Source organism: Ambystoma mexicanum, chromosome 2q (genome assembly GCF_040938575.1).
Source record: "Ambystoma mexicanum isolate Mex_15411 chromosome 2q, UKY_AmexF1_1, whole genome shotgun sequence".
In the NCBI taxonomy this organism is placed as follows: Eukaryota; Metazoa; Chordata; class Amphibia; order Caudata; family Ambystomatidae; genus Ambystoma; species Ambystoma mexicanum.
Window position 1 is genome coordinate 1,356,953,352 of NC_090924.1, and position 14,727 is coordinate 1,356,968,078.

General features: G+C 45.6%; 1 protein-coding gene across 2 annotated transcripts in view; it reads right to left on the reverse strand.

Annotated features, from left to right (window-relative positions):
* The window catches only part of TOPAZ1 (testis and ovary specific TOPAZ 1), a 2,616,805-nt gene extending 2,602,413 nt beyond the window's left edge, over positions 1-14,392 (reverse strand). For both annotated transcript variants that reach the window (XM_069648829.1, XM_069648828.1), the window contains exon 1: positions 8,848-14,392. In XM_069648829.1, coding sequence (XP_069504930.1) covers positions 8,848-13,786 — 4,939 coding nt within the window. In that variant the 5' untranslated portion in view covers positions 13,787-14,392. The remainder of the gene's footprint in view (positions 1-8,847) is intronic.
* Positions 14,393-14,727: the final 335 nt, after the last annotated feature.

Sequence of the window (14,727 nt, forward strand, 5' to 3'; positions counted from 1 at the left end):
AACTTACTAACACCAGGGCTTGTAGTGGGGTTCTCAGTAGAGGGTCCCACAGGCTTAGAAGGGTCCTTCAAGGTAGCCTGTCTAGCCAATTTGGTTAAGTTCTGCTTCTCCATACTGGGAGGCCTGGGGGTATGTGACACTACTCCTAGAGTTCTTAGGTCATTCCCTAACAGGACCTTCCCAGGTACCTCAGTCTGAACACTGACAGGGATCCTCACTGTCATGTTGTTACACTGAATGAGGGCTGGTAGGATAGGAACCATTTGGACAGGGCCTCCAGACATCTTAGTGGGACCTTTGGGTGCTTTGGCCACATCCTCAGGTTGAAAGAAGCTTTCATCCACTACTGTTCTGCTGGCCCCAGTGTCTCTCCTGGCAGGAGTATCCTGGCCATTGACAAGAACACTGTCCACATAATACACCTTAGAGTTAACAGGTAGGGAGTTATACACAACCCTATTCTGGGGACTAACCAGACCCATAGGCTCTAAGTTTACAGTTGCTTGAAGACCCAAGGGTTCTTCAGCAAAGAGTTCAAAGTGGGCACTAGCCATCTGTACTTCATCCTCAGGAGTGAAGGCTAAGGAGACTGTGCTGATCCCTGCAGGTTTACCCTTGCACTTGGGATCTCCTTTGATATGGTCAGTACCCTGACAGACATAGCATTGTCCAAATGCTCTCTGGAAGGGTGGCTTGTTCTGACCTCCTTCTGGCTTGTGGCCAGAAGGTACAGTAGCCTGACTAGGTTTCCCATGTGGCTTACCCTGGTTATTTTGTGGTTTGGGGCCCTCTTTGGGATAGGAATTATTAGAATTCTCTTTGGAGTCTTTTTTAGGCTGTTTCTCCCCATCCTTCTTCTGAGTTACCCCAGAATCCTTGTGAGTGGCCCTGTTGGCAACCCACAAGTCAGCAGCCTTAGCTAGTTTCCGGGAATCTAATTCCTTGGAATCAGCCAAGTGTTGTCTGAGCTCAGGAGAGCAGGCATCATAAATAGTCTCCAACATAAACAAATTCTTCATACCTTCATAAGTGTTCACCTTGTAACCCTTAATCCATCCCTCTAAGTTTTTCAAACATTCACTCACCCAGGTAGCCCAAGGGGTACCATCATGCTTTTTGAGGCTCCTAAACCTCTTAAGATACTGGGAAGGGGTCTTCCCAAACCTAGCTATCAAAGCTAGTTTCACACATTCATAGTCCTTCCTATCCTCCTCCCCCATCTCCATTACCACATCAGTTGCAACAGGGGGAAGCCTAGAGAACAACCAGGTGAGTAAGTCATTTCCTGTGATGTTCTGGAGCCCATGATTATATTCAAACAGAGACAACCAATCCAACACATCCAACTTAGGCTCATACATACCAACCAATTCTTTAGGCATCCGGGGTCTTTTAGGACTGGAACTTCTAGAGGAGCCAGAGAGAGAAACATTCTCAACAGATAATTTCTTCATTTCTAAGTCATACTTGAGCTCCATTTCCCTTAGCCTTAGTTCTTTGTCAGTTTGAGCATTAAGTTTCTTATACTCCAATTCTAGCTTCATTTTCTCCAGTTCAAAGTACTGAGGACTAAATGTGGGACCTGGTAAAGGTCCAGTAGGCACAGCAGGTAGAGCAGGCAGAGGCCTAGGGGGGACAGTTACAACAGCCTCACCCTCCTCTTCTGACTCTTCCTCAGAAACATCAACATTTTGCTCCATGTTAACTTCAATACTGTCATCTACAGTTGCTGGAGTGGTAGGCTCCTCTGAACCATCACCCAGACTTTGGTTAGCTAACAATCTTTCAATCAGCTCCATTTTCTTGCCCTTAGTCAGGAGATCCTTATGTTTACAGAGCACTCTTAAACAATCAGCAGTTTTGGCTGCAAGGGACTCTTGACTATAGCTTTCTATAACTGACATGTTAGAGGTTTTACTTTTTCAGTGCTAAGCTTTGTGGTTAGTTGCACTAAGGTATCTAAAGCACAATAAAATGTATACTCAATACAAATCCCACCGCTGTACACCAGTGTTAGGCAGAAACCTGTGCAGTTCCCTTGGGGAACACTGCAAAAGATTTAAGACTACAGGTAGAGCAGTAAACCCCTTTGGTAGCAGTCTGTACCACCCAGATTTACCTGGTAGCTGTGGCTGAGCAGTCAGACTTCTCTCAAGAAGAGTTAGGCAGTATGTAAAGTATACACAATATGTACCAAAACACAATAGCACAAGCAAACACTGACCAGAGCTTGGTTTCAAAAGTATATAGTTATTTATTTAAAATACACATAAGTTAAAAACACTCTAGCAAAAATATAGTAAAAGCACTTCAACACAGTTATACTGAAAGTAAATTCAATCCTTTCTCCTATCTAGACAACTCTAGGTTAACACCACTTAATTAAAACAGAGGTGAGTGCTTAACGTTAGATGACACTCTAGTAGTTTCCAAGAAAGGGAGAGAAAAAGCAGAAATAGGTTAGACACACCACTCTAAGGTCCAGAACACTTGCAATAGGCTTAAAGAAGAATAAAGTCACAGGTGAGCAAAAGTCACTAGGCAGGGCCCACTCTTAGAGTAGCCGGAGCGAAAATGTGCCCAAGATCACACTGTTAGTTAGAGATTCAAAGTCTTGCAAAGAGTCAAAAAGAGTTTAGAGTGGCTCAGAAAGTTTAGCCAAAGTGTCCCAGGCACTCCCAGGTTCGAAAGCCGGGGACTAAATCTACCCCGTACAGTCGGTAGCAAGGGAAGCCAGGCGGAACACAGTACCTTAAGCGGAAAGGATCCTCCAGCGGGGGCAGTTGTTCCAGGCAGCGACAGCAAGGCTCGACGTCGGTCAGGGGAGAAGAATATCTCGCTGAAGAGCAGAAGAGAAAGGTCGTAGCACTGCCCGGGAAGAAACCAGCCGCGGAGTCCTCCGGTTAAAGGGTTGGTACCGACTTTCGCGGTATGGGGGTAAAGTGTGGTATTCCGGATGCCGGGGTGCTTGGCACAGGCAAGGCGGCCACGAGATACCTCAAAAGGACGGAAAGAAGGCGAAAACTGGTTGTCCCCACCAGTCAAGGGAAGGAGCCACTCCGTTAAGAGTTCTCCTCGGTCGTCGGGAAAAAGTGGTGAGACGGTTCAGCAGGGCTCCACCGGGTGGTGTCGTCGAAGCAGGTCGGCTCAGCTCTTCCCTCGTCGGATTCTTGGTCCTGTGGCGACTTCTGAAGTCCCAGTCCCCAAAGCCCTGCTTTTATGCAGCAAACCCCCATTCACCCAGCCTAGCTGTCACTCAAACATGCTAAGTGGTGAGCCGGGCGGCTCACCACTTGGGCCAATCAGGACGGAGTGCGACTTGAGTTACCAAGGTAACTCAGTCCAGGGTGCCTAAATCCCCCTCCACCCCTCCTAAGTACCCCAGACAGAGTGGCACCACTTTGGAGGGCTTCTGTGGAGAAGCCCGCCAAAAGTGGAACAAAGGGCTCCACTTTGGGTCAGAGTTACAGAGGCGAACACCAACGCCATTTTAGAATCAAGTTTTGGCAAAAAGTCCCAACCGGAGTTATAAAAATAAATATATAAACCGGCGGTATGTTTAAGGCTACCGTAAATAAATAATTAAATGTGTTAGCCTAAAACAATGGGAAATCCCATAGGGAAATATTCGCGGTCGAATATAAAAAGTAGTTTCCACTGCCACCAGCCAAAACTCGATCAGGGGGGACGGAGACGTGCCCCCTCGACTAACAGACCCTGGGGCAATCGAATTGCCCCAGCCAGTACGTCCACAATATGATGGTTTGTACTGGTTCTGTTCAGGATTCAAGACTAGCAAAGTCTTTGGTGACTTTACATGCCCTGGGAGACAGTAGTCAGTCCCAGGGTATGGAGTCTATGTTGGGGAGTCCCTAGGACACCCCTGGGTCACGGCACAGAGGGTGCTGTGTGACCCACATCACAAAAATACATGAGGCCCTATGGAGTAAAAGACCCCATAGCCCATTCAACACAAGGTTTAACCAAGAAAACACACTTCAACATGTCCAAGAGTGAGGGTAAAAGAGTCTCACTCTTGGCAGGAGAAAAAAATTAAACCCCAGAAATCCAGCAAAGCTGCTGGGGGACTCACTAGGTAGGGAAATTCAGCCTAAACAGAGAATTCTCCCTAACAGGGCGGAGCGGCCCATGGTGGTTAATGCGGAAATCCTGCTGGAGCAGGTCGCGGATCACCGGCGAGGGGCTTGATACAAGGGCCTTGTATGAGGAGTCTCCAATCACGAGATTGTGGTTGATCAATGCGGCTGAAATAGCAATGTCATTAAGGCCAGTCCAGCGCTGCAATAGTAGGTGTACTGTGCCCTCCAACGTATCGGGGGAGGAGCGGGGGCCTCTCCCACCCCAACACTCCGATCAGGCACCGGGCGTGAAAGTGTGTCCCTACCAATGTCCAGAGAGCAACAAGGAATTTAGTGCGCAATTGGGAAAGGAGTAGGAGTCGGCCGGATTCCCTTAATTGTGGGCCACTCAGCGTAGAGTTCTTGTCGCTGGGCACAAGAAGAAATGCCTCCAGAGTGGCAACTGATGTGCCTGGTGTGGGAGATCCCGTGAGATGTTTAGCATCCAGCGGGCTGGTCACACAGTGGTCACCGGGGAGGGGGAGCCCGTGTGCCGTCAACAGCCAGGCAGTTGTTTTGGGCTGCGCTTCTCCCCCGGAGGACCTTCAGTGGCGCTTGCAATCCTGTCACCGCGCTCCGCCTCTGTTAGCCCGCGGCTGCTGTTGTCGCGGTGCAGGTAGTCACAGAGTAGGACTGCTGCAAGTCTTAGGCTGGAGCCCTGTCTCATTGCCGGACCGAAGTCACGCTGCGGGTGGGGGATGGGTGGTGCAGCCTACTTTCGCGCCTCTTCAGTGTACCCCGCAGCTCAGTAAACGTTTGTCTTTTTCCAGTCGTCTGTTCAGGGACGTCCAGGTATCCCCCGGCGCTACAGGATATCAGCCACTGGATTCCCGGCAGTTTACCCATCAAGGCTTCTCCGGTCTGCAGGATGGACAAGAAAGGATTTCTGTAAGCAGAGCAGCTACGCGCTCAGGCGGCCATACTCGTTGGCGTCCAACAGCGCCCCCGATGTTTACAGATGTTACATTTTCTAGCACATAATATCTTGTGCACAGTAACAGAGTACAAGCTTTACCAGGTGTATAGAAAACATACTACTTTTGGCATGCAGGCTAGCCGGCAGATCTAGAACAGTATCAAAATCAGACACTTTCTGCTCAAGGACACAGACTTTGGGTCTATTCTCCAGGAATATTGGTGATGTGATATCACCTAAAGTAATTTGGAGGTGCAGAAACATTAAACAAGCAGGTTGCTACCCGGGTGGTTCCTGCAGCATTTGCAAACAGGTTAAGAATACATACTTTAAGGTCAATGATATCAACTGGACTCATTACATCGGCAATCGTACTGATTGCAATACTGAGTATGCAGTGTATGGTCTTATCTGCCCGTGCGAACAAAATGTACATTTTAAAAAGGAAGCTAAAAATCCTTGTCCTTGAGCACCTGTGAGACATTAAACAGAGAGATGAAAACTATCCAGTAGCGTGTCATTTGGTGGAAGTGCACAATTGGGACAGTTCCCTTTTGAAGTGGATAGGCCCGAGTACTGTCAGAACACATCCATACAGAGGCAATAGGTACCGACATTGCCCAGAAAGGAAACCAGACTGATTATCAGATTCAACACTAAAATTCCTTCAAGCCTGAACAAGAGTGAGGGCTGTCACCTATTCTTGTACTGCAGTTTTTCATAATTTGCTCTGGGATTGAAATTATATACATACACACACATACATACACTCTCCATTTTAATAAGTGATCTGCATATAAATATAATGTATTTTAGAATGCATTCATTCATATAACAGGCTTGCCACTTTTAGTAGTGTCTTAATGTTTGGCTTTGTAATATTGGTCTGATTCTTGGCTGCAATGACAGGTGTTCTCTGGTAATGTACCAATATAAACTTGGTGTAGAGCAATTTGAGATAGTCAAGTTTACTTATGTCACTATGGCGTGATGTAGATTTCACCTGGAATATGTTTTCACTTTCTTTTTCATTATTATGTAATTATGGCAATGAGCAATGGAAGTGTTTACGGTTTTGTACAGATGCATATTCCATGTTGTAACAGTATTGGTATTATGCAATTCAAATGCGCTATTTCACTTTAATTCAGAATATGCACCCACACATTTTGGTGAATAGTCTCTCTATGTTCTAAGAGAACTACTGTTCTCCAATGCAATTTTGGGTATTGAAGTGTTTTAACTAAAGTATATAAATGCAAGTTCTACCTTTGTTCCAACTATCATGCCTAACCTGTGGAAGGCAGCAAAACGTTTGCAGTTTCTGTTTTTAATGGATTAAAATAAAGCCTTGTTATGCCAGAGAATCACTTTGGCACTTTTCATTTTGTCTGCCGTGTCCAGCTGTACAGGGAGAGAAACGTGCTTCCCTTTTGGTGTTTCATAGAAAACATACCGATGTTTGTATATAATAGACTGCTTAAACTTTTCCCATATTTTGGCATTGCAAATCCATCACAACATTGAAATAGTAGGAATTTAACTGATGGATAGTTCTCAATTATTTGTAAAAGAATTAGCATTCCCGATACAGAGAAACCAACACTTTACCCGGGCCCAATATCACCCCATTACATATTTTACCTTTCTCTGCAAACTGCTCAAATTCTCACCATTCAGTCGCATGAAAGGTCACTAGCACCAACTCCAACACAGCTACCAATTCAGATTTCAACCACAATGCAGCAGACATTGCCGCCATCTAAGTTACAGATGACACTCAACATCCTGGACAAAGAGCACCACCATCTAACTCAACAACTCTGCAGCTTTCAATTACATGGATCATGAAGACCTCACGGGGACTGAAATGGAGAGGAGCTGGGAGCTTTCGGCTCCTGCTTGTAGCCTAGAAGAGCCTGGTTAGCTTGACACCAACAGCTGTGAGGAACTACGTTTGGCTCCACAGGCATAATGATGCTGAATAAACACCTATGTGAATTAACTCTGCGTTTTGGACAATCTATAAATAATTAGGACACAACTATACAACACTGAAAGCATAAGGGGTCATAAAGGACAAAATTATATGTTTGCATCTTATGTGGAAATTAGATTTGCGGAACGCTATGCACTAGCTCCTCGTTTCCCAGTGGTAGCTCCTGGTCGCTCAATGCTTGATACTCAGGAGCTTCTTTTGGCTCCTGCTTATTCAATCTTAATTTAGATCCCTGCCGCCAGCATCCTCGCCAACAACTTTGGTAGAACAATCCTACACTGCTTTGCCAATTACCTCTCCAACAGACACCAATTGTCCAGATAAGCCCTCAACAGACCAGCACCGGTTTGTAACCCGTAGATTTCCACAAGGCTCCATCACATCATGTGTCATCTTCAACGTCTACATGAATCCTTTGGGTCGGGGAAATCCTCTGAACCAGCGGTCAAGCTACACCAGCATGCAGATGACACAGATTGCATCAACTACATCCAGCAACTCTGAGCTTGACCCATCCCTCACCCAAACCTGGATGTCAAGTGGCTACATGAAGCTCAATGTAGACAACGAAATTCATTTATTATCCTAGGAAACGCTGCCAAACCTGCACAAGACCAGAATTGGCCGACTAAGGAATTTCAATGGGTTCACACCTCAAAGTCTCAGCAAATAAAAACTCTCATGGCTTCTCCATCAGCCTCTCATTTAAAAACACACATCAGCAATAAAACCCAAACATGGTACCAGCTCGCACTCCTCGAAGTCAAGCCCTTCATCCATGCCATGAATTTCAGAACAGTCATCAAACCCAAGCCTCCAAATATGCACTAGTCCATAGGTATTGGCTAGTGATAATTGGCTGTTGGCGAGTGAAGGGATGGCGGTGCATGTGGTGAACTGAGAGGGGCAAGCACATCTTTACACTTGACTAGTATTGCGCAACCTTAAATGTGCACCCCTGGTTCATCCATGGTCTGGACAGTGGCAACGTACTGATCGTAGGACTCCCAAAGGCCTATCCGAAAGCAGTTCAGCACACCTCATCACTAGTCTAACAAAATTCAACATCAACCCCATTCTCAAGGAGCTGCACTGGCTTTCCCCATTTAAGCATGTATCATGTTCAACATAGACTGCATCACCCACAAAGCAGTAAACCAAAACAACATGACCGAGCTGATAGTCTCAATCTCTGGCAGCCACACAACCCAAGAAGTCACAATAGAGCCAGGCTGGAAACAAAGGGGAAGAGGAAACAACTATGAAACGGGCCATTTGCTGCAATGCAGCCTGTCTCTGGAACAAGTTACCAACACAGATCATACCGGTCCCCCTCTGGAACAAGTTACCAACACAGATCATACCGGTCCCCCTCCATCATACACTTTAGGAAGGACCTAAATACGCTACTTACAAGAATATCTCCCCTATCGCTCCCTCAAAACTATTTCTATGCCTACCAATCCCAGTAAACCTACCTCACTCCACAAAACCCCACCTGCATTACCCGGGTGCCTCCTCAATGTACAGTGCTCTATTGCTTCCCAGCAAGGTGCGTGGCTTTTTGTTCACTCACCCACGCACGTATCACTCAGTAATGGAAGAATTATGTTATAAATTGTGCAGACCTGCTCATTGAGAACCAGTATTTTTGGAAAGTAGCTGCTTTCCCACGTTTAGTGGTAATGTAAAAACAGCTATGAATAAACAAAACGGAAAATGACATACGAGTGTCTAAATTGGCATAAAGAGCTAAAATAAGAAAAAGAAATCTAATAAGGTCTGCTTCTTACCCAGAAGTCTGCGGTTGGATGCCAGTCTGCATAAGCTTGTAGCTTTGTTTCTCCCATCCGTTTTTCCTTCAGCACCTAATCTCCCATTTGTAGGAGTATCTGGTATAGAAGACACTTCTTCATTAAGTTTATCGTCTGTTTGCTTACACTTAATAGCATTACTGGAATCACGGGGCATGCCTTTTCTCTTCCACACCCTGACGTGCAAGGTTTTGATTTTCTTCGGAAAAAAATATACCCCTCTATCCACTATCTCTGCCCCTCTACTTTCAAAAGTATTTGTTTCCTTCCTCTTTTTACCCAGCTGTCTACCTCTTTTCTTTCTTTCCACTTGCACTGCTACATCGTTCTTTTCAAGCTTCCCATACATCCCTACTCTGCTCTCGAGTTTTACATTTCTTTGAACTACTTTAGATTCTTCAAATGACCTACTTGAAATCGGTGGCTCACTGGAGGATCTCCTGGTATTAAGTTTATTCTTATATGACCAACTCTGTTGCAAATGTGGATCAAACTGAAGTGGCCACTTTCTTTCAACAACTTTACCTCCGAAACTTATGGCCACTTGAACGGCTGACTGTTTGCATTCACTGGTGGCACAAGCCAATATCGAATCAGTGGATGAACTTCTGGTACAAGGTGCTCTCTTGGCTAAGACATTATCCAGCTCAACCCTCTGCAAATCTGCCTCAGATGGTGTACTGCCTCGTTTTAGGCGATCTGGTTTACTCTTCAAACTTGTGAATGTGTTAATGCCCAACGGGGTTTGGCCACCTAAGGTTTCATTAGGCTGTGCTGCACATGACACGCTTCCCACCTCAATCCTCTGTGAATTGGACTGAATATGGTCTAGCTCCAACTTTCTCTTCAAAGGGGTGTTTGTTCTTGCCAATGCCACCTTATTCCCCGTTTCTTTAATGTTGCAATTCAACTCATGGTCAGCAGATGTATTCTCTGCACTGTATGCATCCACTACTGCAACCCCCTTCAAAGTAGGCTTCACTTGTGCCCACCCTCTCCTCATCACAGCTGTATTCTTTAAGCATGTGGATTGTGCCACCAAGGATTTGTTAGATCCTTTCAGTTCACTAGACTCAGCAGACAATAACTGCTCATCAGAGTAATGGCTGGGACAATGGTTTACCTCACCAGATGTTTTATCCAGAACCCCCTGCATACTACATTCATGATGTGGCATTTTGCCACTCTTACCACCATCAACCTTCAAACATATGGACATTGTCTCTACCAAAACACCACTTTCATTGGGTTCAATGGAGACTGCACCCAAAGCATGTTCACCAGAAATATGCGTGGAAGAGTGACTTCCTTGAATGGACTCATTTGCTAGTATACTCGACTGGAAAGGTGGATGTAAAGCAGGGCACCGTTGTCTGGTGGTGGCTTGCATCGCTATAAACTCATCAAATCCTTTTGGGTCACATGGGTAGGTATTTAATAGTGGTTCAGAAAAGCAACGCCTGATGCAGGGAGTTCCCTCAGGCCCATCCCCTAACAGCCCCTGTGTGTTAGATGTAGTATGTGCTCCCTCCCTTTTACCAATATCTTTGCCCTTCCTCCATATAGTTACTGTGGCTGCCAATTCACCGTTCACTGTAGGTTTATCATGGATAACAGGCAATGCCTGTTCAACAGAGGAACTTCTGCTGGGGTGGCTTGCCTCAACTGACTTGTTTAACGGTTTAGTCTCAAGGTTTGGCTGCAAGCGAGGCCTCCCCCTTCTCTTCACGTCTTTATCCTTCGAGAAGGTGGATGTTGCCACTGCAGACTCATTTTCTGATTCACTCTGCTCAGAATTCTTTACCTTTCGAAGGAAGCTAGTTCCCACATCAAGACCGAACGCCAACTGCTGCTGTTCACTGGATTCAAGAGAAGCGCCCTTCCTTCTCGTACAAGTGTTGTCTTTAGGCCGAATGGTTACTTTTCCGCCCAACCCAGGACTTCCTTTGGAGTCTAGGGGGACAACACCGAATTTCTGTACAGCAGAGGATGAGCTTGAGCACGTATTATCTAAACCACTAAACGGGACATTAGGCAGAATGCGAGGCCTGCCTCTTCTCTTTACACCTTTATCCTTAAAGCAAGTGGATTGTGCCAACTGAGACACAGGTTTTGGTTCATTAAAGTCAACATTCGACACGTGCTCAGCAACGGAACTCTTAGCACAATGGACCCTCTCTTGCAACTTGTCCATTAAATTGCTGGATTCAAGGCGAGCACTACGCTTTCTCTCAATAGCATCACCATTCAAACGGAAAGGTACTTTCCCCCCCACTATACTGCAATCTGTGGGAATACTCATGTCAGCATGTATTGCATCTGCAGAGGAAGAACGTGCACAGCGGTTTCCTTTATTTGGCATGTCAACCCCAATTGACTGAGAATCTTGCTTCAGTAGGCAAGGCCTGCCTCTTCTTTTAACAACTTTATCCTGAAGGGAAGTGGACTGTAGAGACGGGCAGGGAGTCGAATTAGATTCTTTTGGCTCAGCTTTTAAAATAGGTTTCGTATAGGAACTCTGTGTGCACAGCCTTCCATTATCTGTTAGATTAACTAACTCACTAGACTGGAGATCTTGCCGACGGCGAGGCCTGCCTCTTCTCTTTAAAGTCTTTACCTTCAAGCAGGTGGATTGTGACAACCCAGATCCTTCACATTCTTTTGGTTCAGTTGAGTCTTCATTCAATAGCTGTTTAGCAGAGGTGAATGGGTTGCTGTAGTTTCCACCATTTGACCAGTTCTCTAAAACACTAATCTGTGGAACTTGCCGAAGTCGAGGCCGGCCTCTTCTTTTTAAAGGTTTATTATTCAAGCAGGTCGATTCGGCCACTTGAGAACCATCATATCCGTTTGGCTCACTAGGGTCTTCATTGAATAGCTGTTTAGCAGAGGAGAGTTGGGTACTGCGATGTGCATCATCTGGCATACCATCTAAAGCACTAAACTGGAGATCTTGCCGACGGCCTCTTCTCTTTAAGGCTTTATCCTTCACGCAGGTAGATTTTGCCAATAAACACCCATTAGATCCTTTTAGCTCACTGGGGTCTTCATTCAATTGCTGTTCAGAGGAGGAACTTGTGGTGCTGAAGTTTCCATTATCTGGCATTTTCCCTAACCCACTAGACTGAAGATCTTGCTGGCGGCGAGGCCTGCCTCTTCTCTTTACAACTTTTTCCTTTAAGCAACTCGATTGTGCCATCACAGCACCATCAGATCCTTTCGTTTCACTAGAGTTAGCAATCAATGTTTCTTCATCAATGGAAAGCATAGAGTCGCGGTTTCCCTCATCAGGTCCCTTCTCTGAAGCATCCTGAATGCTAGTTTGAATAAAATCCTTCTTTCTTCCTTCACGAATATCATTCCTTGCACGGGTAGGACAAGTACCCTTAAAAACGCGGCATCTAGCAGATTCAGAGAATACAGCATGCAAGGTCTGTGAAGTGGAAGAACTTGCAGTGCAATGATCATTTTGGGTTGTCAACGTATCTAACATTGTAGACTGACAATTTGGCTGAAAGTGAAGTGTTCCCCTTTTCTTAACAGCTTTATTCTTCAAGCAGGATTGTGCCCCATCAGACACATGGCATCCTTTCAGTTCACTTGTGTTGGCATTCGATAGCTGTTCAGAAGATAAATGCCTGGTACAACTGAGTCCCTCATTACTCTCAATCTCTGATATTTTCTGAACGCTAGGCTCAATGCAAGTTTTTTTTCTCGTACCAATCTTCAAACAGATGGATGACTTCTTAAACGTACGGCTTTCTGTGGGTTCGAACGTCTGTCCAGCAGAAGAATTTGTAGTGAAGTGGTTACCTTCTTTTGACCCATTTTCTAACCCACTGGACTGGAAATGTTTTAAGCGATGCTCTACCCTTCTCCTTTTAACATCTTTATTCCCAACACTGACGGGAACGGTCATCCCAAGTTGGCTGTTTTGTGCCAGTTTTCCGAGGCCAGGAGTTAAATTTTGATCAGAGGAACTCTTGCAACCATGATTTACCAATTCTGAGGCACTCTCTACTGTAACACAACATACTGAGGTCTGAAACTGAGGCTTCAGTCTTCTCTTGGGCAACTTGTTGGATACCAAACTTTTTACAGGACATGCTTTCAATGTCCGTTTAACAGAAAAGCTCCTGCAGTTTTCTTCACTTGCCAAATACTGTACCTCAGCCTCATTCACAATGGGCTTTGAGCCAGCCCTCACTATTCTTTGTTTTATAGTTTTAGCCTCTGAATTGTTGGGGGTTACCACCAAGTCTATACATCCTGCATGTGCCTTGAGGCCATTGGTCAGAACCTGTTCAGTTAACGAACCGGCTGTGTGTTTGTTTTTTACATCTACCCTACTGTTAACTTCAATACCCTTCAACGTGCACTCAGCTCGTGTCCTCCCCATTTTTCTTTTCACAGCTTTATTTTTCGAACTAGTGGAGGGTACTACTAAAATGTCAATACCTTCCGAGTGTTCACTAGGGTGAACATTCAGAGTCTGTTCAACAGAGGACCTCCCTTTGCGGGTACGTATACCACTTGATGTTTTCTTCACTGAGCTGGCACGAAAACTCTTCCCACATAATGGCTTTGACTTTCGTACTTTCACAAGGCTACCCCTCAAAGCGGAGCGTGTCACAACCAACCTGTTACTTTCTGCAGATTTGCTGCAGCCAGGTTTCTGTACAGGCGACGTACTGAGACGTTTCCTTCTCCCCTTTATCCTTTTCGCACCAGCCACCACATTCTGCTCTTTTAACTTTTCAGGCTGCAATTTAGGCAGTTCAGATCCATCCACAATATCGTTTCCCTCAGGAGTAACGCCATTTGCAAAACACTTGTGTCCTTTATCTTTGGCTGAACCTCTTCCACCAGCTATCTGAATCTTCTTCAACGCCCCTTTTCTAGATCGCAACTCAATCATTTATGAAACTAATTATCCAAAACAAATTCCAGGAAAACAATCAAGCCATTATGCCAGAATTCAAAAAGCAAGTTTTGTTAATCCTGCAAAAGAAAGAAAAACGAACCAAGGAGACAACACTTGCTGGTTCATTCCCATTTTCAACTCCAAGTTACCCACTTGAAAGCTGCTTAACGAGTCTCTTCAGAGATAAAAAAAAGAAAACGTATCATTTAATTTGTCACAACTAAAAGTAATTTCTCACATTCACATTTCTGAACAAAACGTAAGCTGCACATTATCGCAGCGTAGCACCGCTAGGAAACAAAACACTTCAAAATAAAATAAGGAAGAAAATACTTAATGCCTTTACCCAAATAGACCGTAAAACCTATTTGTCCCAGCAGCGTGCATCCATGCCACCAATTTTAGTGTATGGTTATCATGGGGCTACTTGCTTGCTCTAGAGTCGGGCTGCCTGTGTGCAAGTGCATGTGCTGCCCAAATCATATAGGTTGGGGACTTATAAATGCCCTACTAACTTGATTGGTTCAACTAGGTGACTGCACCCCTAAGGCAAAGTGGCTGTTTCCTAGATCCTTCCGACAAATGCAGCCTTCGGTCTGAGCTATTTTCGCTCGGTTTTCCCGCCCACCCACGCCTCCCCGGCGACTATGTTTCCCCTGGACACACCCCGTTTGTCCCCCCCTGGGTCCACGACTGAACCAGACAATACTGCGCCTCCTTCCGTGTCACCGATTCACACGTCGGCCTACACTAACACCGAGACACACCCTTGCCTGTGTCTGGACCGAACTCCTTCTTGTGCTGTTCCCGATCCACAGCCTTGCCTACGCCCTGCCCAAATCGCTTACGGTGCAGTCCAGTTCACACCTGAGAAACAGACCCAAGCAACGTGTCCTCCGCGGCGTTAACTTCGTCACGTGATTCGCACGCTACAC